The 24,832-nt window shown below is 34.4% G+C and overlaps 2 protein-coding genes across 3 annotated transcripts; both read right to left on the bottom strand.

The window, feature by feature from the left end:
• Positions 1-1,724: 1,724 nt before the first annotated feature.
• On the bottom strand, positions 1,725-13,089 carry LOC128558993 (uncharacterized). Its single transcript, XM_053549631.1, has 6 exons — positions 12,847-13,089; positions 7,759-7,916; positions 4,128-4,240; positions 3,820-3,967; positions 3,110-3,252; positions 1,725-2,231 (listed from the first exon to the last, which is right to left on the bottom strand). The coding sequence occupies exons 1-6, from the start codon at positions 12,848-12,850 to the stop codon at positions 2,075-2,077; spliced, it is 723 nt and encodes a 240-aa protein (XP_053405606.1). The 5' UTR covers positions 12,851-13,089; the 3' UTR covers positions 1,725-2,074.
• Positions 13,090-15,014: 1,925 nt separating this feature from the next.
• On the bottom strand, positions 15,015-24,668 carry LOC128558992 (uncharacterized). Of its 2 annotated transcripts, none has more exons than XM_053549629.1 (4): positions 24,553-24,668; positions 22,190-22,328; positions 18,712-18,845; positions 15,015-15,954 (listed from the first exon to the last, which is right to left on the bottom strand). In XM_053549629.1, exons 1-4 carry the CDS (start codon positions 24,581-24,583, stop codon positions 15,464-15,466), a joined length of 795 nt encoding a protein of 264 aa, XP_053405604.1. In that variant the 5' UTR covers positions 24,584-24,668; the 3' UTR covers positions 15,015-15,463. The 2 variants fall into 2 exon arrangements, with proteins under 2 accessions (XP_053405604.1, XP_053405605.1); XM_053549630.1 differs by having other exon boundaries at positions 15,015-15,945.
• Positions 24,669-24,832: the final 164 nt, after the last annotated feature.

Here is a 24,832-nt window from a genome sequence, read left to right as displayed (position 1 = left end):
AAAGATGAAAACGTAAAACATCTTAAATTAATTTGAAGAAAAAGCGTATTTATAAATGAAATGAATAAGTAAAAGTTTTCCGTGAAAGCGTGCTTTCAGATCATTTGCACTATTTATTTTATTTTATTTTTTGTATGTACGAAGAGTGTTCGAAATATATCACAGACCTCATTCTCCTCCGCCTCTGGTTAAGGTATAGGTCCATGTTTCAGAGAAAAAAGTTCGAACGTCATCAAATCATGGAAAGAAAGCATTGTTTTACTTGAAAATTTGACAGCATATAAAACATTTATATTATTCTACAAAACCATTATCAATTTACTGATATATGTATTGAATTCCGGAAAGGGACTGCATGAAGGGGCCACACTTCTGGACAGTTCAGCGCCTTTAAAAACTCACCATTTTTTAAAAGCTGTTTTCACATCTTCGTTTTGATGCATTTGCAACATCGTGCGAGTGTTTAAACTTTACATAACTAGGTAAAACATCGTTTTTGTTTACATTTTTTCTTTACAAATGGCATTCTTATTTAAAGGGGGACAATTCATTAAGAATATTTTAAGTATCCAACTCTGTGGGACAGAACAGTAAAACATGTACTGGACAGATAAATTGTGTGTCAAGATGCTGTTCATTCGTTAAAAAAATCTGTTGTTTTGTGATATACTGCTAAACCTTAAGCTTAACCAATATATTTTAGCATTTTATATTTTAGACACCCCAAGTGTCTGTGAAATATATTGTGTATTATGGTTTGAAACCTTAAAAACCGATGGAAACGTACATGTTGTCATTTCATACTCTCAAAATATTCTCGTGGTGAGAAATGCAGAATATTAGTCTATAGTTCTATTTCCGGAAAGCGTCACAGTAGGCTGACTTTGGTATACTACGGTGGTACTGATGGACAGCAGAATCGAAAGCCGGTCGAAATCGATATCTACGACCAGAAAGGAAGTTTTTCAGGTTTGGAAATAGAAAGAAGTCGTATGGCGCCAGATCTGGGGAATAAGGTGGATGTGGCAGCACAGTAACTCTCTCCGTGTTCAAAAGCTGTGTTACTGTACTAGATGGGTGCGCTGGAGCATTGTCATGCAACAGTCGAACATGTTTATAACATTTGGCTGGTCGACATTTCTTGTAGTACTTCTTCAATTTTTATGATAACTTCACGGTAGTACCTACCAGTCACACTTCTACCCTTTTTATAGGAATCTGTACTGCTATCCCTTCAATGGAGAAGAATATGGCATACAAAACTTTCTTTGCAGTCAAAGTGAACCCATTTTTGCCATAGCGGTCTACGACTGTCCAAACTGAAATAGTGACAACTAGGTAGAACGGTAACTTGGTTATTGAATGTATACATGTATATGCCATTGTGTAGAACAGAGGTAATCAGCTGTATAAACGTCGGCGTGAAGTTCCTCGTAGAAATGGCGTGTCACCAAAATACACAATACTTTTCGAACACTCCTCGTATGCACCTTAATATGTACATGGAGTATCAATAAATACTGTTTAATCAAAGGGCATAAGTATTTCAATGAAAAACAATATTGAGATCAAATTAACGATATTGTTTCATTACTCTGCGATATTTATACATTTGTCTATGTATGTATTTGCAAATGGAATTTCTTTTCATTTCCACAAATACTTCAATCATCATGGTCCATTTCATACAAGCGTAGATTTAACTGGTTACTTCTGATGCTGTGTTATTCGTTTTTTTTTTGTTGTTGTTGTTGTTTTCATACAATCAGTGCAATAAGTATGACTTATGAAAATTATCCAGTCTGCGTTGTGATTTGCAATTTCTGGTGCACTATTCTAAATATTGTTTTCCTTAACATTATTTTTTGTCACATTAATTCATATAAATACTGTCTTCGCCGAAATAAATCGATTAAAAAAGTTTTTTTGTTCTTTGGCATTAATGACAAATTTCAACCAATCAGTGGCCGGCTTACAAATCCGAACAGTCTCTCGATTGTATCAATTGGCGTTTTGATTTGCTTATATAACCGGAAGCATAGAACAATGATCTAAAAATAAACTAAAAACAGAGTCATCTTACTTCTTCCGGAAATTTATCTGCCATATCACGTACTAAATAGCCAACATAATCTGCCATCTCGGGCGAAAGTTTTGAGATTTGTTCCTGATAGAACATCCGTAGTTCAAAAAACGCTCTTATCACAGTCTGCTCTGAACACTGTTCTTCTCTGTAAAATAAACCAATGTACGAGTTAAAAATATTAAACGAATGATCAATAAAATCGTCGATTGGTAAAGAACGTACGGTATTTTGAAATTTGCATAAGTGAATGAGCTTCAAACTGATTTTGTCAGTGAAGTGAGATCCCAACGATTGGAACTTATCTGCACGGGAAAAGCAATTAAAAAAAGTTTATGTAAATTTGCAGCAATACTGGAGAATAAAACACCTACTTATGAAGTAAAAACGTTATTTTATAGTCGTGAGCCTGATTCGTCCTTCGATCTTCTTTCATTAAAAATGGCAATGTCGTCACCGTGTGAGTAACTATATGATTTTTGTAAGTGAAATTTTGGTTTCGATTTTTTAATTTAACATTTCACGAACAAATGAAACGGAATAAATCAAAGTTCGTGAAATAAAGTTTTAACAAATCTCAATTATTTTACAGCAACAGCTCCAGTAAAAACCTAAAAAGACCACATATGTCAGGTAGACAAAAAAAAATATAAAATTTCAAATAATGTTATGAAAAATATGTTGCATTATATTAAACATCTGCATAACTGGAAAGACTATATGAGCCGTGCCATGGGAAAACCAACATAGTGGGTGTGCGACCAGCATGGATCCAGACCAGCCTGCGCATCCGCGCAGTCTGGTCAAACTCCATGCTGTTCGCTTTTAAAGCCTATTGGAATTGGAGAAACTGTTAGCGAACAGCATGGATCCTGACCAGACTGCGCGGATGCGCAGGCTGGTCTGGATCCATGCTGGTCGCACACCCACTATGTTGGTTTTCTCATGGCACGGCTCATATGTTTGTATCTTGCAAACTAATTAATGAATCAAAGAAAGTATAATAAATTATTTTCCACAACGTACGTGAAATACTCGAAAAATATCTTTGTCCTGTCGTTAAGGAAACTTGCATATGTTTGTTCCTCTTCCGTTTCATTCTTTTCATCGTAGTGGAACTTGATTTTCATCCGGGTCATTATCTTGACCAGTTCGTCAGCTTTGCAGCCCTTGTGATAAAACAAATCGCAGAATTCTGTTAACTAGTTTGGCATAATGCATCAGTGACGAAATGTTTGAAACAAAAATTAAGCAATCACAATCAATGGTGTTGCTTTGTAGAAACACCGTGTCGAAATGATTTTTCGGATTTGTTTGACTTGATTTACTATTTTACAATTAAAAAGGTAGAGAATAAAAAAGTGGTATGGTTTATTAGATTTTTATCATAAGAATGCTGCAAAACTAAAAAAATAACCTGATATAATTACTTATTTGGCATCCTTGGTTGAGTGGTTAAGGTCGCTGACTTCGAATCCCCTGCCACTTACCAATTTAGGTTTGAAATCTCTTAGGGTATGTGCCTATTTCATGTAATGAAACAATTCAACTGGCTGCCACCCCGCCTATGCTTTTAGTAATGGCCACCGGAGTGGCACCTGGGTCGGTATGATATTAAACCCAATAAAAATAATTAAGTTTTGACACTGTCATAGTTGAGATAAGATTCCTAGTTAATTAAAGTGAGCTCAGTAGAAACAAACCTAAAATAAACATTACTAACATGCAAAGCTTACCTCTATATATTTTTCAAACAGATCGCCAGTAAATGCATCCATTAGATCTAAGTGTCCAGAGCTTGGTTTGGCACAAAGCAAAGCCAGCCATGTGTACATCAGTTCATGACCTATCTCTCTTTGTTTGCCCACGTCGTCTTCGAAATCCCTGAAGAATTCAAAGTTATTCAACTCGTTTGATAAATTCAATATGAAAAGATACTCAAAGTAATCTCCTCTATATATATATATATATATATATATATACAGAAAACATAGACATCTATGGTACATTCCAAGCAAAATATGAAACAATTACAATATTATACCTTGATAATCTATTAAGCTGGGTTGCTGTTGTATAAGCCACCCAGTGCGGAGGAGAATGTCTCCCTGGAAATTTGGGTATACACACTTTCTCCCGGAACGCCGCAAACGCATCCTGAAAGGGAAAAACTTACGTTTAAAGTAATTTCAATGTCGAAACCAGTATTTGTAATTTACATCCTGTTTGAAATAGCCTTCATTCACGTAAAAACTATCTTTGTTCAATTCGTTATCGAAAAAAACCTTTTTAGAAGTTACAATGTTTGGCTGAAAACGCACTTATTTAAATCTAACAATACAGTGGATTTTTTACAGTCGATATCTTTTATAACAATTTTCAATTGACACAGGGTAAAATGTAAACAACTAACTAATAAACCAATCTTTTCATTCTATGTGCAGAAATTTTAGCTATCCTTATAAGGAATAATCCAAAAATAAAAGGAATAAAAATTAATGGTTCAGAAAATTTAATTTCACAATATGCAGATGACACAAGTCTTACACTTAATGGATCTAAAGAGTCCCTTTTTAATACAATGTTAGTTTTAAAATTCTATGGAAAGATATCAGGCCTTAATATTAATACTGATAAAACAAAAGTCATATGGTTTGGTTCTCGGAGAAACAGTCAACTGGTAATGTGCCCTGAGTTCAATCTCTCTTGGGGAAGTAATGAGTTCACATTATTGGGGATAAAATTTTCCATAAATCTTAATGAGATAGTTAACTTAAACTATAATGAAAAAATTGAAGAAATCAAAACTTTACTGTCAAGCTGGTCAAAAAGAGTTATCTCACCTATGGGTAAACTAGTAGTTATTAAGAGCCTAGCCTTAGCAAAACTTAACCTTTTGATATTAGGGATTCCAAACCCCTCACAAGAAAAAATTACTCTTTTACAAAATATGTTTTATAAATTTTTATGGAATAATGGCAATGATAAAGTTAAAAGAAACACAATTTCTCAAGAATATAGATTTGGAGGACTCAAAATGATTGACCTGAAAAGTTTCATGCATAGTTTAAAAGCAACATGGCTTAGAAGACTTCTAACAATGAATAATAAATTTAGTAATTTAGTAGAATTTATTTGTCCTGCTTTAAAATATATTTATATAAATGGAACAGATTTTACCAAAAGACTTTTACATCAAGATTTAAACTCTTTTTGGAAAGATGTGGTACATAGTTATCACATTCTCTCGTGTAAGGTAATCCCTACCACTGGAAAAGCATACGCCTTAATAAATTTATGGAACAATCCAGATATAAGGGTTGGAGGCTCTAGTGTTTTTTATAAAAGATGGCAGACAGCTGGTGTTATTTTTATAGGTGATCTACTTAATGCACAAGATGAGTTTTACACATATAGAGAATTTTGCAATACTTTTAATGCTAGAACAAACTTTCTTGAGTATAATGGCCTTATCGCATCAATTAGACATTTTTTGGAAAGTAAGGGTGTTCATAATATACGAAAAACTTGCAATCCAGTCATGCCTACCTGTCTGTCAATTATTACAAAAGACAGTAAAGGATGTAAAAATATTTACAAATATTTTAGATCAAAAGAGGAGTTTCCAAAATCACTGCAAAAATGGAAAGATGATTTTTATAACAATATAGGTATTGTGCTTGATGAAATAAAATATGACAGAGTTTTCAGGATTACCAAAGACTCTAAACTCCACTGGCTGCAGTATAGAATTAATCATAGGATATTAGCTACAAACCATCTATTGAAAAAAATGAACATTTCTCAGGATGAGACATGTAGCTTCTGTAAAAATGAGCAAGAAACTTTAATTCATCTTTTTTGGAAATGTGATGTAATCAAACAATTCTGGTCACAATTATTGACATATATAAATAGTAGTTGTAATACAAACATAGTAGAATTGAGTGCCTCAGATATATTATTTGGCAGTAATAAATATGACAGAATAATGAATATGCTCCTTCTTTCAGCCAAGCAGTTTTTATACTACAATAGAGTTAAGGGTCAAATACCATTATTAGAAGTGTTCAAAAGACAAATAGTTTTGTTTTACCAGACCGAAAAATATACGGCCTCTCAAGTACTTAACTTGACAAAATTTCAAACAGACTGGGAAAAATATAAAAATTTAGTAGAATAAACGTACTGTATTATAAGTAAAATTTATCTTACAGCAACTGTTAAACATTGATTTGTTTAACCTCCAATTACCATGCTGAAGTTAGATTAGGTTGGTCCATCCTTGATTTTTAGAGCAGTTCATGGCAAAATCTACGGACCATCACGATAAAAATGCAATTTTAGCAGCCCGAGGTGCAGATCCTGATCAGGCTGCACTGAGGCGCAAATCGGCCTGGCTCTGCACCGATGGCAATCCTTTATAATTCAGTTTAAAGAAGTTAAAGGTTGATTTACATTGATAATAAAAGAAAAATGATATCTTTGAGCAACTGTTATAGGCAAATAGTTTTGGATTTTTCTCTTGCTGACACTTAGTTGAGTTTTGTGTTTTGTTTTGTCTTTTGTGTGTATAAGTAACCCTCTGGACAGTCCACAGGCAGAGTGTCGTTTCTTGGAAAATCATCAATATAATACAATATACTATATATATATGTATAAGTATAAACAGGGTTCCGACTTCCACTTTGTCTCTTATTTTTAAACTGTTTCCTAAAATCCTCGATTCTACATGCAATGACTATATCGTTGCTTGGGAGGCCCACTTTTAAACCTTTTTTCTTTTTTGGAACCCTGTAGACACTGAATAAGGAAGTAAGACAGTTTGGTTCACACTTAGGCCTTTTTGTACTTTTTTCTTTCTTTTTTCTTGGCAGAGGCCCTTTTTTCCTTGTCTTTCTCTGTTTGGGACCTCTTGTTCTCTAATGAGAGGCTTATAGACTAAGAGAAATAATAAGACTGGCTTAAAATTACTTAATGACATACATTTTGGTCTGTTTTATGAAAGATAAATAAGCTGCTTGATAATACCTCTCTCTCTATTAAAAAATCCCCTGTTTCTAGGATTGAAAATTTTTAGAACTATTTTGTAAGATTAATCCTTTTGAACAAGGCATTAAATATATTGATTAACATGTGAACTAGGTATTGTAGTTAAACTGATTTATAAATCATTGTGAACTAGGTATTGAATAGTTTGATAACATTGTTACTACACTAAGTATATACTATGCTCTGAAATTTGTTTAACTTATATCTATGTTTATATTATGTCTGTAAGATGTGATGCGGGATGGGTCCCCGACCCCATCACATCATGGACGGGGATAATAAATGGGCCCCTTGTGGGCTGAAATTAAAAAAAAAAAACTAATAAACCAACATTCTAAAAAAATATAGAGCTCTTATAATCGTTCTTTGATCTTGTTTTCATGAAAAAAATGGCAAGGTAGTTTATAGATTGTTCTTCTCCTTTGAGTTAACTAGTGTCGGAGATATTCGATCATCGAACAGATAAATTAATGACATTACAAAACTGAAAAAGAAATGTAATGTAACACGTGCATCTATTTACTGAAACATGGGCCGGCTTAATAAAATTTTAAGAAGCTGCCAAAATCAGAAAATGTTTAAAGTTGGTCCGTTTCTTTGAGACGTTTCTTTACCCAGCGTACCTTAAGCTCTTCCCAGCTAAACTTTTCGTCATTACTGCAGAGGTCAACAAACTCCACTAACTTGTTGCTAGGGGTAACCTCGTCATCTGTATACTCGCTGTCCTCTTTTGCGGATAGGTAGTCTATCTTCCTGATGTATGGACCGAGTTTCTGCCGAGCTGCAATATTTTGATGCCAGAAATTACATATATTTACCGGCAATCCATTCAAAAAAAGTGTTTTATCAGATGACATCAGAAATAAAGATATTTTAAACCTTAACCCAGCAAATGTGCGTTGAACATAGACCGGAAATATAGAAAAAAACTATGGTCCGGCGGTTTATGTAAGGAATCACGTACCAGTTTATTTCATTACGTGACTCCTTTTATATACGAATATATTGCTTTATTTCATTTTCAAATCTACAAATGCTTCGATTTTTCCCGCCAATTTGTTTCGTTTTAATTCTGTTGGGGAGGGCCGTCATCTGATGTAGTAAGACCTTGTGGCCCGGCCTATCTACTTATTTGTTTGTGTTTGTAAATTTGTTATATTCTTGTAAATATTAAATGAGCAATAAAATATGTTTAAACAATATAAATGAACAATCTAAAAAAAGGAGAAAGATTATCCGGTCGGTAGCCAGATTAACAAACTCCCAGTACGTGTTAATTCTTTTATATATTCTGACTTCATCAGTCTTGTCTCTGATGATTGTATGTTTTGAGAAGAAACGGGACATAATTATACAAAATTTGAATAGCCTCAGGGGTTGTCTCATGTGAACAAACACAGACTAGCAATTCAATAAATGTTTCATTATTTAACATTATAAACATACATGTCTTTAAGTGTTTACTTTAGCTAAACGAACGTTTCTTGAACGGTCATATATCACTGTCTGTAGACTGGTTACGCATATAAGCAAATATAGCAGTTATTCATACACATTCAGATTTTTATTCGATTACGTGCATGATCTCTTCAAAAATGACTTAGAACAAATTAACTACATTCAGTTGTGTTTCAATATTGCTGTAATTGCATCAAGGGAACTCTGAGAAATCAGGTTATAATATTATTATTTTTTTTATCACATTTAAACATTTTTGGTTTTTATATTTAGATCTACACATGAAATCAAAAGGCTTGTAAATTTTACATCGCACTTAATAGAGACAGGCCTTGAAATCTTGATTAATCAAAGTACTGAGAGGACTGATGGGGGCAATGCTTTGCAGTTTCAAGACTTGATATAACCCATTCAAGTCAGGGAAGTACAAGCAGGCATTATGTAATGTACTTGTGTGGGGCAAGAAATGGACTGGTCATTACTTTAACAGTGCACAACAATAAAATTTATTAACTTTGTTTTCAATACACTTCTATATTTTGATAAAAAAATCTATCTTGTTCAGTAGCAGTTGTTCATCGACAAACAAAAAACTTTCATTGTCAGATTTGATAAAATGAAAAAGATAAAGCTATACACTGTATTTCAATTTCTTCAATACTTCTATGTCCTGACATCATGTGTTCTTGACAGTGTAACAGAAACAGGAAAACTTTGTAACACTTTATGAAATTTTGGAAAAAAAGTCAAAATATTCCAATATGTGAAAGTTTAAAGGAACAGGATTTCCTTGAACTGACATTGAAAACATCTAGGCTATGTTTTCTATTGTGTACAATACTTATTTTTTAAAAAAAGTCAGGAATGTTATTTTGTTACAAATAAGCATCATTTTAATAAGGAGTCGTCATTAGTTAACACACAAACACCTGTAAAAAATAATTTTACAGATCTACCTTTATTCCTTTCCAACTATTGCTAAAATTCAGTAACTGCTTTCGTAAAAACATACATGATATATGATGATATTATATTGTTTGATGTTTAAAATAACATTGTCTGTTTCAATTTTAAGTTATTTAATATATACCTGTATTTCAAACTATCAATATCATAATATAAGAAAAACATTGAACACTATGAAAACCGTGATTCATCATATCAATGAACCTACCGAACTGGCGTATACAGTTAAGTCCGAGTAAATGAGGATACGAAACGCCCGCGGAAAAAGAACAAAATTTCTGGTGGTTCTGCCTTCAGAATAGATGAAATACATTAAACTGGTAACATAAATGTACATCTGCAGGGATAATTACCAAGAAAATGAGGCAAAAATATGACGGGTACATGCCGCAAGTTATCATCGCAAATGGTGGATAGCAAAAATTACTCGGTGTGAAAAATGTTGAAATACGTATATGTGTTTACGTGCAGTTATAACAGTATTTAGCGCACTTTTTACGCTAAACGATAATTTTCCTGCAGATAAATACCAGTTTGATCAGCGTATATGGCGTTTCTATTTTTTAATATAAAAGTCTGGGAATGAATTCAAGGATTTCTCGAACATTATATGTTAAACACGTCATATACACAATGTTCTGATCTTTAGACTAAAGAATCGGGTACTTTCCCAGAATAAGCGCGTTCCTATTGGCCCTACAGTAAGGTCGGATTTCAGGAAAAAGTTTTAAAAAAAATCCCCTGATTTGCCGTGTCGTGGTGGTTGCTATTGAAATTACTGCATGCCCGCAAGATTCTGATATCATAACTTTTGACAACATCTCCATGGATTCAACTCCTCTTCCCTAGATAACATGTATATTCAGGATGGTCTCTCCAATTCACAGTACATATCCACTCTTTGCGAAATATCGGCACCGACTATTCTTTGCTATAAACAGTGCCCAGGTTGGTATGGGAGGCGAAAAGTCGAGCTGCCATCCACGATCAAAGGTATACTGCTCAAAAATAAGTAGAGCACGGAACATAAGATTGCTTTTCTATGTTTTATAGTGTTTACTTTTTAACTATCAGCGATTTTGCTCGCAACTCGATGAAACTTGTTGATGGTATACTGACATGGAACATTAGCCCGACTTTTTCCACTTTTCCCCATCTTTAACCAGTTTTTGCTTTGATATCATACATATCAAGCGCACTATATGTCTTCATTTATCAATATTCTTCCAAATAATAAAGATAAATAGGCCGAAATGTAAATGGATTTTTTCAAAACCACTTACTTTCGGTTTTGTCGTGGCACCTTTTTATGCAACTTTTGTGGACAAGACATTTTGATTAACGATTTACAGCTGATTTCGAGATCAAAATATATAAATATACATAATATACAGTCACAAATATGGACGGTCCGACCAAGTACATAAATATGCCTTTAAGCTGTAAATGTTCTTAATAGTTTGTGTAAATTTAAACGGAAAACAATAAGAGAAAAAATCTACTGACGATTATTAGATTAGATAATAATTACAAAAAAAATAAAACTGTCAAATTAATTCCTTTCCTCCCCACCCCCGAACCAAATAAGTCATAAATTCAAACTGACGAATAAGTAATGAATTTTTTTTCCCTACCTATTCTATTTCAAGTAAAACACTGTTTTTATTTAATTTATCATTATTCTTTTGTATAGTATTAATTCTTATAAATAACATATCTCTTGAAAATATTTTCTTAGACATGCGAAAAGTATTTCATTTCAGCACTGTATTTTCTGAAATAATATTTTAGAAATAACACCTGTACAGAAAAGATATTTTAACAGATTGCGAATCGGGATCTATATGATTTTGCCGCATATTTATTGATACGCCTACTGATAAACGGTACTGATCGCCGCATATTGATAAAGTTTCTACATAACGCAATACACATCCACAACATAGTCGAGGCACAGCATGAAAAAATCAATAATCTATCGGCTTATCAGTGGCGTTGCAATTCCTTAGTAGTTGCTATTTTCACGCAGAATCATGAACACAATTTTTAGCGTATTGAAACTGGTTATTGGATTTCAGAATAGGTCACATGATCAAAACACGTGTCGGTTTCAGAATCGATCACGTGATCAAATCAAGCGTCCTTATTATTCTTACGCTTACGAAGATCTATTATAATTTATATTTATAAAAGGTTAGTTTTCTTCACATACTGTTGTTAATATAAAAGGTGTAGATCTATTTAATCATATCTAGATCAAAAATATAATTGCAAAATGCAATATGAAAGTTATGTTTGGTAAATACTTTGGAACTTGTTTTCTGTGTTGTCAGGTTGGTCATAAGCTCGACAAGAAAATTGAAAGACGGTTTGTTAAATCTGGGGGCATTGCCCCCAAAAATGAATATAGCATGAATTGATAATTTAGTCTGGATTAAATGTTATTCATGTAATAAGTAGAATTCTTACTGAACTTTTTAAACAACTTTATTATTATTTACTGAAACATATCAGTGATTGCTTTTAAATTTACTGGGAAATACAGTAAACAGAGAAAAATCTTAAATTCCAACAGGTATTATAACTGTTTTATCAGAACAATTCTATGAGTTTATTGGATTATACTGGGTCTTTAAAAAACCCGTATCTTCTCTTTCCAGATGTATCGAATTTTTTTGCTTTTTTTATAACGGATAAACCACAAAGTAAATAAAATGGAAGCCGATTTGAAAATATTAGCAACAAAGTCCCTGTGAACAAGTAATAGAAAGAGCATTGAAACTCGAGGGTAAACGATTTGTACGAGGGGGCGTAGCCCCCGAGTATAAATTGTTTACCCGAGAGTTTTAATGTTCTTTCTGTTTTGTATCATAGCCATCCATATATGGTAGTTGTAGGCGTTTCACATTGCCATATACATCAGTTCAGTGGGTACTTAATATCCTTGCTTTACAAATGTGTAAAGCCCAGGTAAAATAAACCAATGCTAGAGCAGAAAATCAATAAAATACACTTCGCTGTCTACAGTTCCAGACACGCTGGCATACTTTCCTACCCAACAGTGCGGTAACTAGCGTGCGGGTATCAAATACCTGCACACTTTTAGTTACCGCACCCTGTATTCACTGTATACGAATTACCTGCACCAAATTTGTTAAGAAAAAACACCTAGCTATGATACAAACGGAAGAGATTGCTTTTAGAAAGAGTAATTTGAATCATAGTGTGGATAATGCTTTTTATTAATATATCATAGTAGAAATCAAAATAAATATAAAGATACTTACACATTTATGGTATGAGACTCCTAGGTATGTCTTCCTTAAAATATCATCCTTTGTTAACTGTAATTATCTTTTAAAAATTAACGTGCCTTACCCATGTAAACTCTGCTCTATAACTCAATCAATATATAACGTAAAGGCTATCTATAGAAGTCGGTTAATCAATACCCGGTATGTCACTTAAAGTACATACCACTTAAACGCTATACGTAGTGATCAGTATTTTTTTGTATAAATAACTTTAATAAGTTTAATATTCAATCGATTTCATGGTCGATATATTGTGCACACAGTTATGCTACCGGTATGTTAAAATAAATACTGAAATACGATAATATTTCTTTGTACCATGTAGCTGATGTAAATAGTGGTTACCAGCTTTGTTTACTTCTGTTTCTGTTAAAACCACAGGAAAACGTGTTGGTACAATCCTTTCATAGTAAGAGAATTTGGTAAAGAATGAAAAACTAAATAGATCTTATTCTGTTAAAAAATTGTAAAACCTATAAATGACTGAATATTTGGGGGACGGGCTTTAAATGTTGTACAATGTTGAATATGCCTTATACCATTTGGACGAGGAATAATAATGACTCAAATCCTTATTCTTTTCGTAAATAAACTATTTTTCTTCTTCTTCTTTTCTTCTTCTTCTTCTTCTTTTCTTCTTCTTCTTATTATTATTACTATTACATTTGTATTTTTATTATTTACCTCGGAGAGCTTCTAAGTTTACTCTATGAGAGGTATATGTTACAGTCTGCTATGAGGAGTGAGGTATATGTTATAGTCTGCGATGAGGAGTGAGGTATATGTTTCAGTCTGGGAAGAGAAGTGAGGTATATGTTACAGTCTACGATGAGGAGTGAGGTATATGTTACAGTCTACGATGAGGAGTGGGGTATATGTTACAGTTTGGGATGAGAAGTGAGGTATATGTTATAGTCTGGGATTAGGAGTGAGGTATATGTTACGGTCTGGAATGAGAAGTGAGGTATATATTACAGTCTGGGATGAGGAGTGAGGTATATATTACAGTCTACGATGAGGAGTGGGGTATATGTTACAGTCTGGGATGAGAAGTGAGGTATATGTTACAGTCTGGGATGAGAAGTGAGGTATGTGTTACAGTCTGGGATGAGAAGTGAGGTATATGTTACAGTCTGCGATGAGGAGTGAGGTATATGTTACAGTCTGCGATGAGGAGTGAGGTGTATGTTACAGTCTGGGATGAGGAGTGAGGTATATGTTACAGTCTGGGATGACGAGCGAGGTATATGTTACAGTCTGGGATGACGAGCGAGGTGTATGTTACAGTCTGGGATGAGGAGTGAGATATATGTTACAGTCTACGATGAGGAGTGAGGTATATGTTACAATCTGGGATGACGAGCGAGGTATATGTTACAGTCTACGATGAGGAGTGAGGTATATGTTACAGTCTGGGATGACGAGTGAGGTATATGTTACAGTCTACGATCAGGAGTGAGGTATCTGTTACAGTCTGGGATGACGAGCGAGGTATATGTTACTGTCTGCGATGAGGAGTGAGGTGTATGTTACAGTCTACGATGAGGAGTGAGGTATATGTTACAGTCTACGATGAGGAGTGAGGTATATGTTACAGTCTACGATGAGAAGTGAGGTATATGTTACAGTCTGGGATGTGGAGTGAGGTATCTGTTACAGTCTGGGATGACGAGAGAGGTATATGTTACAGTCTGCGATGAGGAGGGAGGTGTATGTTACAGTCTACGGAGAGGGGTGAGGTATATGTTACAGTCTACGATGAGGAGTGAGGTATATGTTACAGTCTGCGATGAGGAGTGAGGTATATGTTACAGTCTGCGATGAGGAGTGAGGTATATGTTACAGTCTGCGAGGAGGAGTGAGGTATATGTTACAGTCGCGAATGAGGAGTGAGGTATATGTTACAGTCTGCTATGAGGAGTGAGGTATATGTTACAGTCAGGAATGAGGAGTGAGGTATATGTTACAGTCAGGGATGAGGAGTGAAATATATTATACAGTCTGGAATGAGGAGTGAGGTATATGTTAAAGTCTGCGATTAGAAATTTATATAATCATAAGTACTAGTATGCTGAGCACAAATGTACACTGAATTTTAGGTGTGATGATTACGCTGAAGTGATATTATAACGAATATATGAAACAGTTGAATAAAGTTATATATTTCTTTCTCACATCTTTGTGTTTCTTGTACAGAATACACAACATGAATTTACAATAAAGACTATATTTTTCTTTCTCTAGCTAGTTCTCAGTATCGAAAGTCGGCCATTTTTATACAGACATCTAAACACTGAAATGCTAATCCTCATATATGATATGCAAGCTTGATAGCTCTAGAAAACTTTATTGAGCTGTACGTTGAAAAAAAAAACACAATCACAGAGTTCTGCAGACAGCAGAAGATATTTTCTACGAAATTTCATACCCATACAACAATTTCAAGTATAAGTGAATTGTCGTCTTTGAGGACAGAAGTAGGTACAATCCATATACAGGTTTGTTAATATTTACAATTTATAGCTTCATATCACTGTCCTTGATTTTTATACCAGAAGCCATCTAGAAATGCATCTGTGTCAAAACTCTTCTACGAAGGATTTCTAGGGGCCATGAAGTGGAACTGAGAAGTGTCCGTCCGTTCCAAGACCGGATGTTCTGTCGTTTGTTCAGCTGTGTTGCCAATGTATGTACATTCGGCTGTAAGATCTGGATCCATTGACACTCGTAACTCCTCATACTCCGCCGCAAGCTTTGTTGGAACTGTATTTTCTGTGTTGTGAGGTGATCTATTCAGCGCAGAAAATTCCATCTGGTTCCCTGCTGCAGTCGGCTGTTTCGTACGTTTGAGATATTTATCGAAATAAGAAAGGTCTGAATTTCTCCACGAGGTTTCGTTTCTTGCATTTTCTCGTTCGCTGTCTGGTACAAAGTTCTGCTCTTGGAAAAAATGCTGGTTTGCTTCACGATCATGGTACATTCTGCGGTCCTGATACATTGAGTATGCTGGGGGATCGGGCGCTCTATGGTTGTCTGTGCGGAAAACAGACAAGTCTACGGTGCTTGGTTGGCCTTCGTAAGTTAAAATAGAAAACATTGGTTCATTACTCCTAAATCCTTCTAAATACGCTTACAGCTCCTAGAATGGCTGTATATGAACATAGTTACATAAAAGGTCCAACTATGTTGTCAGACGTTTTCTGCTCAGTCAAAGAGGTTTTAGTTGGCTTTTAGCTTAAGAGCAAAGTGGCCGAATTCTTCTAAACAATTATGTACTTCTTAGAACCAGACTGCATACGTATTTGTCATATAATTGGAAACTTTTGCGAAAATGGAATAAAGAAGTAATAAGTGTTTATCCCAATATTATCCCAATAATATCCCAATAATAACTCGTTGTAATGGATTCCATTAGAAATGAGGTGACGAGAGTGATCAATAAAAGTTGTATAGAACTTGCTTCACAATCGACCTAAAATAAATTAGTATAAACTAAATGAAATTTTTGTATTGTGGACATGTGGTTACCTTCAGTATAGCTTTTTTAGACGAAATAGACGAAAGAGATGTCGATAAGTTATAGCTCATTTGCCATGTGAAATGTTCAGGGATATATTTATAACCAGGGTGCCCAACCCACGTGACATTTTGGTATCATTTTCACGGGGAAAGACGCTCGATTCATGTAGCGTATTTGTTTGTAATTACCTTGTTACTTAATTGATTTTGATAAAAATAAAAGGACAGAAAAAACGAGTGCTTTCCTCGGTACAAAACGTCTGCTAGACTTCATCAATACTGTCTTCAAACAATTGGTCCAAACTTCCGTATCTGGCAGACACTTAAGGGCGAGGAAAGCACATTTCCTGTCTTCGACGCTATTTATTTTATCTAAATTTGTCAACTTGAAGTATGAAGAAACTATAAGCAACAAGAAATATCTTTTAAAATGATGGTCGGCGAATTGTAATAAGGAAAGAAGTTTATGAATTTTTCATCTAACATTCATCTTTCATCTAACATTTTTCAAATTGCAAAACTAAACACCGCACTTTAACAATTTAAATGGTTCTATTTTAATTTTTCGCAAAGGTTTCGTAGGGTTGCAATTTTGTTTCGTTTATCCTTAGACGAATAATTACAGCAGTAGTTTGATGAAGATTCATGAAGCGAGGTCTTTAAACGTGTTTATATTTTTAGCTAAATTGGTCCCTATCCCCATTTGTAGCAAAATAGCAGGAGACCTTACGATATTGTTACACATCGAGTTTGATAAAAATCCATTACATTTTAGTGGTTAATGCGAAGAAAGACATATCTACTTTTAGCTATAGTGGTCCCTAATAGGGCCCAAGTTCCAATATAAATAAATCTGGAAGAGAACCTTATAATGATGCTCCAGACCAAGTATGACAAAGATCCACCAAGCTGTTCATGAGACGCTGTATAAAGGCATTTCTAGTTTTAGCTCTAGCAGCCCCTAAAAGGGGTCAAATGTCCCAGCTGAACAAAGTTGGCTACAAATCAAGTTTGATTAGAATACATGAGAAAAAAATCAAGTAAAGGATTTTTTTATTTATTATTTTTATTTATTTCTAAAATAGGCCAACTGATCCCGCTTTAACAAATGCATATTCGCTATTCATGATTCTTTGGACAATGACGTCACACCTATAAAAAGTGAAGGTCAAGCAAAACATACAATTGTAATTATTTCAATATTTTTGTTTCATAAGGAACATTGGACCGTAGTCATATCACATAGATAAACTGTATGCAGCGTACCTTCATTTCAGTGTAATGAGATTCAGTCATTATATAGCATATATATAATAAAACAGATTTCAACTGAGTTCAATATTTGCATACCATACTAAAGAAAAATATTCATATATAATAAATCAGTTAAATAATTTATAACAAATATATCAAAGCAAACAAGTACTCATTTTAATATGCAATCTGAATAAGTCACAAAAGCAAGAAACCTTTTCATATACAGACGACAATTGTAACAAGGAAAATCTTTTAAAAAGCACTTCTCTACATAAAAGACTCTTATCACACCCTTATTCATGTGATACGCAGACCGTATTCAGCTCTTTCTTTAATTTGACATATGTTGGTATTTGAACAGGTTTTTATCATATTTATTAAACTTACTTATCATTTTGAGATATATCAATATTCTTGCTAAATATACTGAGCCAAAGTTAGCTTTAAAACTGTGAACAGCGTCGTTTAGGATAAACGCTTTGTCTACATTTCACTCAGCGTAGCACAATCAACAGAGTGTACGATTGTACGATAACGAAAAGTCACGTGGGTTGGACACCCGATTTGTAACTGTAATTTTAATTTAGTCAACAAAGGCGTATGTTGGAATTATTTGGCATTCGCCCCCATCCCGTCTTTCTTTGAAATATAAAAAAAGATCAAACTGAGTAGGAAAAACGTTTGCTTTCATCAAATCAATATTTGACAGTTTTTACCTAAAACGTATCCGAAGTAAAACGAGGTGCAGATATTTCTTGCAAAAATGCTGAATTCGAATAAATGGCAACACCAATATGAGAATTATGGCACGGACTATTTTCAATAATTATTATCCTAGCAAGGTTTGCCGGTGAACAATTTTTGAAGAAAAAAATCAATTTATTTGGGATTTTTTTTTCACTTGTATAGTAATTCAGAAACAATTTGTGTAATTTACCTTAGACGTATACGCTTTAATTAAGTGAAATGTTAGACTGGACGTATGAAGTTCTTTTGATATTAAGATATTTTCGTAAAATACAATTGCTACAAAAAGATTTTCGAAAACTTTTCGTTCTCTACCTTGATCGCTTTCTCTGTTTCCGACTCGTTCTTTCTTCTTATTTTTCTGTTTCAGGATCAGATATACTGCAGCAACGATCACAAATATTATAAAGAATCCAGCCAAGACGAAGGCAAACACCATCCACCAATTTCTGAAAATAAAAAAAAAAATAATAGGATGATATACAGATCTATACAATGATCCCATGTTTAAGCAAAGCACAGTTTAGTTAGTGCTTTTTAAAGTTTCTATCGATGTGTATTATCCTGTCACTGCCTTTGTTAACAAGAGCGCCGCCTGTGGGTGCCATCGCTCGTCTGTAAGTGCTGGGTAATATGCAAGGAACTAGTTATAGCTCTTGGCCTTCTTACTCATATTAATTGATGGCAAAACGTGGGTGAAGTTTCAAACTCTATTGTAAGTATTCAAGAAACTGAAGTTAAACAAAAGACCCATAATTCTGACAAAATGCAAGAGAGAGTTATGGTTCTTGACCTATCTAATGACAATAAACAAGAATACAAAGTTTCAAAGCTATAGCTCTTATAGAGATCAAGAAAAATGTACCTAAATAAAAAAAAAATCAAATTTTCTTAGTACAAAAAGGGATAATTCAGATAAAATGCACATATGGCTTTTGGCCTACGTGCTCACCTATTGATGATAAACAAGTCTGCAAAGTGTCAAAGACAGTGTAATTTTTCTATGTACGAAAAGGCCATAATTCTTATAAATGCCTACTTACTCATCCAATAATGATAAATAAGTGAGCAAAGCTTTGAAGCTGTAACTCTAATGGTTCTTGGGGAAAAGTGGACCTAAACAAAAATTTTAACCCCAAAAATATTTCTAAGTACAAAAGGGTTTTAGTTCTGACAAAATGCTTATCAGAGACATTTTTCTTGACCTGCGTAGTCACCTTATGATAATAAACAAGAGTGAAAAGTTTCAAAGCTGTAGTTCTTATATTCATTTTTAGAAAATGTGGACCTTAACAAAGATAAAAACGAACGCCGACAACGACGATCAAATGACGACAATACTTCGTACATTTTTAGCTAGTCTATTCGAAGAATACGGGGAGCTATACTATTCACCCCGGCGTAGGCGTCGGCGTTGGTTAAAGTTTTCTATAATGTCAAATGTCTTGAACACTATCAAGGATATTCAACTGACACTTGGATTACTTGCATATAGTGACAATGTGCACATGTATGACAAGGGACATTACTCTGTCAGCAATATTTTCAGAGTTATGGTCCTTTTTAACTTAGAAATTTGATTAAAGTTATTCATAATGATAACTATCTCTGCAGTGATGTATTGGATTCAAACTTCACACATGTCTTTAGGATCAGTAAATATACTCACAGGGCCAGGTCCTAGAAGTAGAAAATTCATTCTTATCCTTTCTTTAATATCATGTTAACTTGTTGTAATTAAACAAGTCTATGTTATTAACTCTTGAAACTAAGTCCAATAACTCTGAATTGTATTTTAACAGAATTATACCACTTTGTCCACATATTGAGGTTTTGCATGCAACTTTAAATCCTTCAAGGCACTGGGACTATTGGATCGAGACTGCATAGCTATGTCAAGTGTCAGTGAATAAGGTCGCATATGTTTGTGTAATTGTAAGTATTTGTAAACTTGTAAATTACAGCAGATTTTATCATTTTGACCCTTAGTTTGACGAAGTTGTAACAATATTATTATAAAATCCATTTTATTGACAAGCCTTCAAATAGTCGAGCGCGCTATCATCAGACAGCTCTTGTTATGTTTGTTTGTTTGTTGTTTTTTTTTTTGTTTTTTTTTCGTGGGATGGGGGGATGTTTCAAAAACCAAACGAGCTAGAAATATGTTTTAACAATGAAGACAGAAGAACCTGATGTTTGCAGTTCATCCACTCAAGTCAGACGCGTTTACCACTGTGTATATTTGCCACTGCGTATGTGCACCTAATATCAATAGAGCTGCAATCCTTTACAATACTTCTATACAAAGCCATGTTCGCAACTACAGTGACAGTCGCGTATGTGTACACCTTTGAAAATAATTCTGAATGCCGAGTATCAGAAAGATATACTTACAATCCTTTACAGCATTTGCTAGTCTATAGCCCTACTGCAGCTAAAATCGCACCTGTCACAATGTTTATTTGCGCCTTTATAAGTAAATGTGCATGAATACAGACTGCCGGAGGCGTATACTTACAACCCTTGAAAACATTTGGTTATAGTCTCATTGCTGAAATAAATCCGAATACAGAGTATCATAGGCATATGCATGTACATACAACCCTTGGCAACAATTCTGTTTCTACATGGCCATAGAACAACATTGTTAGCAGGTCACAACGTGGTGTGTGCAACTTTGTATATAAACCTGAAGACAGATGACCAGAGGCGTATAGTCCCACGGAAGCCATGTTCGCAACTCTTCGCTATAGTCCTACGGAAGCCATGTTCGCAACTCTTCGCATCCACTGCCGTGTACATATATACCTGAATAGGTGTACTTTACAGCACCTGGTTAGTCTATAGTCCCACGGAAGCCATGTTTGCAACTCTTCGCACCTACTGCCGTGTACATATGCACCTGAATAGGTGTCCATAGTCCCACTGCAGCCGTGTTCGCAACTCCTCGCACCTATTGTAGTTTACTTATGCACCTGAATAGGTGTCATTTACAGCACCTGGTTTGTCTATAGTCCCACTGTAGCCGTATATATGCAAGTCGTCACTGTGTGCCACCAACCGCCGAGTACATATGCACCTGAATAGGTGTCCATAACAACACACTGGTTAGTCTATAGTCCCACACCTACCGCCGTGTACATATGAACCCGAATAGATGTCCTTTACAACACACTGGTCAGTCTTTTGTTATACGGCAAACATGTTGCCAACTCGCACCTACTGTCGTATACATAGGCACCTAAATAGGTGTCCCTTACAGCACCTGGTTAGTCTATAGTCGCACTGCAGTCGGCACCTAGCCCGTGTACATCTGCACCTGAATAGGTATGTTACGAATAACCATTTGCAGCACCTGGTTAGTCTATAGTCCCACTGCAGCCATATATGCAACTCGTCACATCTACTGTCGTGTACATATGCTTCTGAATAAGTGTCCTTTCAAACATACCCGCTAGTCTATAGTCACACGGCGGCCATGATCCCAACTCCTCGGCACCTACCGCCGTGTACATATGCACCTGAATAGGTGTGTTACGAATAACCCTCTACAGCATATGGTTTGTCTATAGTCCCACTGCAGCCTTGTTTGCAACTGGTCAAACCTACCTCCGCCTACATGTGTACCTTTGTGAATTAATCTGAATAGGTGTGTTACTTACGACTTTTAACAAAACTCTGGTTTGTCTATGGTCCCACTATAGCCGTGTTCGAAGCCTGATCCACCTAGCTCAATGTATTTGTCAATTTTGTAAATTATTTTAAATATAGAGTGCCAGAAGTGTGTACTTACAATCCTTTACAACACTCCTGTTTATCAAAAGTCCCACAACAGCCGTCCTCACAGTACATCGACTTCAGCTCATGGCCACCTCCTAGTAAAGGCGAACCTTTGTAATAACATTCTACTGCCACTGTCGAGACCACGTTAACTGTGACAAAAAATAACTATCAACAAAGAATTCGATCTAAACAATACACAAAGAAAACGAGAGTTAACAGTTTAAAATATGCGGTAGCATTCAAATAGTTGTGAACTGTTTTGTCATTCAAAAACGTGTCAAACAAATATTATTCATGGCACAATAACACAATTGGGAAATGAGAGAATCAAACTTTTTTTTATTGAACGTCAACTACCGGGAAATAATATTTCATAAACACCAAAGTAATTTTGATCCATCTAAATCAAAAAGAAAAAAAAACAGAATCAGTTGAAAACCCTGACATTTTCAGTGAAAATGGAACATTTCAAATTTCAAAATTGTATGTTTGAAATTATATGTTACGTTAATGTACTTTACAAAGTGACTATTCAGTACTAATGGTCAGTCTCACTTAAAGTTCTAGTAAACTTAGCTATCAAATTTTCAGTCTCGAACTCAGCTGAGACTGAAAACGTTTACGTTTCTAAAAAGATGAATTTAAAACGCTATAACTGCCTCTAAGTTAGAAAGACATGATTGTTGTATTTGTAATGCATTTTAATTTTTACGTACAATTTATGTATAATAATGTGTATCGTTTCTAAATGATGATATGAGCCGTGCCATGAGAAAATCAACATAGTGGGTTTGCGACCAGCATGGATCCAGACCAGACTGCGCATGCTGTTCGCTAATAGTTTCTCTAATTGCAGTAGGCTTTAAAAGCGAACAGCATGGATCCTGACCAGACTATGTTGGTTTTCTCATGACACGGCTCATATGTAATATTTTGTTGTTATCGCGTGATCAACTTAGTTTAAATACAGCATATTACGTAATCTCTGAATGTGACCTTGGCGCACTATAAACTTTTTTTCTGACATGCTTAGTACAAGAAATGAACCAAACACGTTAAAAGATATATTAAAATGGAAATTCCATTATGTCGAAACACAGTTTTTGTAAAACTTGTGTATGCTTCCATGATTACTTGCAATGTGAACTTTAATAATCTTGGGCCAAGTATTTTTGGTAAAAAAAAATAGGTCAACTGCTGATGCATGGAAGTGTTGTTATATATTGATCATGGAGCGCATTTAATTTTGTAATTATTTAAATAAAAAAGGCGATGATATGGGGCGTGACGCGTTTTCGTCATTTTTCATGAAAAGACTCATAAAAGGTACCAGTCTTAGTTTAAACATTGGCAATCCTTAAATGATAGTATAAGTTTTAACATATGGTAAAAGTTGGAAACAAACGTAGTAAAAACATTTAAAATTTAACCGTTGTTATAATGCATTGAGCAGATATTTTAGACTTTTAAATAATCTTCCATTTTAGAAAATTCAGTTATCACCGTTTTAGAACTTAAGAATGATGCACAAAATCAGCGAAATATAAAATAAAGTTATTTTAACCCATGGCCTGCTGGCGGCAAGTGATTCTGCCTTTGTGGCCAGTGCAGACCAAGATCCGCGCAGGTTAATCATGGTCTGTACTGTTCGCTATTTCATTGAACACCTCATTGATAAAATGGGTGGTACTGCTAAAGTGGAATGATGGACCAATCCATTCTAGAAATTTACCAGTGTAAAGGTTCAAGTGACTTGTTCAAAATTTTTAAGTAAATTTTCTCTCAAAAGTCAATAAAATGCGAGTACTGTGGCAGTGACTAGCCATACAAAGTTATGAACATATGAATTTTGTATCATAAATTACAAACAAAAAAATGTACAGAAGGAAGTAAAGTGTTATAAACGCTCTTGAAATGATGGAGAAAAACAATATTCTTAACACTTATTTACCTATATCTAAACACATATTTCCATTCATGTTAACCCTTTTCCAGTGTCATATAATAAATTTAACGCCAAATTGATGGCTCTACGCGAAACTAGTCTATCTGCTTCTATTTCTATATACACTTAGACTATTTTCGCGTTGAGCCCTCGAAATTTGCTCAAAAAATTTACCAAATCTGTGAGTAGCTTTAAAATTCATAGTTTTACTGCCGTGAAAAAAAAAACAACAAAAAAACTATATAGTATATATGCATTAGACTTGAATGTATAAGATAATAACCAAGTACGTCCTTTATTCGTTATTTTTTCTGCATAAAATCATTTAACTTACTGTTTCAGGAAAGCTGAAAGGCAAAATAGTGTACTTTTAAAGGAAGAGTACAGCTTAAATTTTAAACAATTAAATCAAAGCATAATTCACTTACGTGACAATAAAAATAAAACGCGATTTAACATTTTCGCTGTGTATTCCTTTTTATGTTCCCATCAAATGTTTGTTTTCCTTCTAAAAAAGTAAATGGCGCATTAAAATTAACCGCTATGGATAAGTGGGTCACGAGGGTTTCAAATTTCAATAATTGGTATATGATGAATAAAGATATATTGATAAATATATCGATCTGTTGGCGTCAATATATCCTTACCGGGGCATACATAAAATAACCTTTTTCACAAGGCTGTTATTTATGTATTGAAACAACAACA

This window comes from Mercenaria mercenaria, chromosome 8, assembly GCF_021730395.1.
Source record: "Mercenaria mercenaria strain notata chromosome 8, MADL_Memer_1, whole genome shotgun sequence".
NCBI lineage: Eukaryota > Metazoa > Mollusca > Bivalvia > Venerida > Veneridae > Mercenaria > Mercenaria mercenaria.
Note: the sequence above shows the minus strand (reverse complement) of the source record. Positions and strands in the feature narration are given on the sequence as shown.

What these genes read in the sequence shown, in the direction of transcription:
- LOC128558992 (XM_053549629.1), bottom strand. Translation starts at nt 24,583, where the DNA reads ATGTTAAATCGCGTTTTATTTTTATTGTCAC. An exon ending in CGTTTTATTTTTATTGTCAC is followed by an intron (nt 22,329 to 24,552) that starts GTAAGTGAATTA and finishes TTTTTGTCACAG; the next exon opens with TTAACGTGGTCTCGACAGTG. An exon ending in CAGGAGTGTTGTAAAGGATT is followed by an intron (nt 18,846 to 22,189) that starts GTAAGTACACAC and finishes TTTTATTTTCAG; the next exon opens with AAATTGGTGGATGGTGTTTG.
- LOC128558993 (XM_053549631.1), bottom strand. An exon ending in TTAGCTGGGAAGAGCTTAAG is followed by an intron (nt 4,241 to 7,758) that starts GTACGCTGGGTA and finishes TTTCCCTTTCAG; the next exon opens with GATGCGTTTGCGGCGTTCCG. An exon ending in ATATTTTTCGAGTATTTCAC is followed by an intron (nt 2,232 to 3,109) that starts GTACGTTGTGGA and finishes TTTATTTTACAG; the next exon opens with AGAAGAACAGTGTTCAGAGC.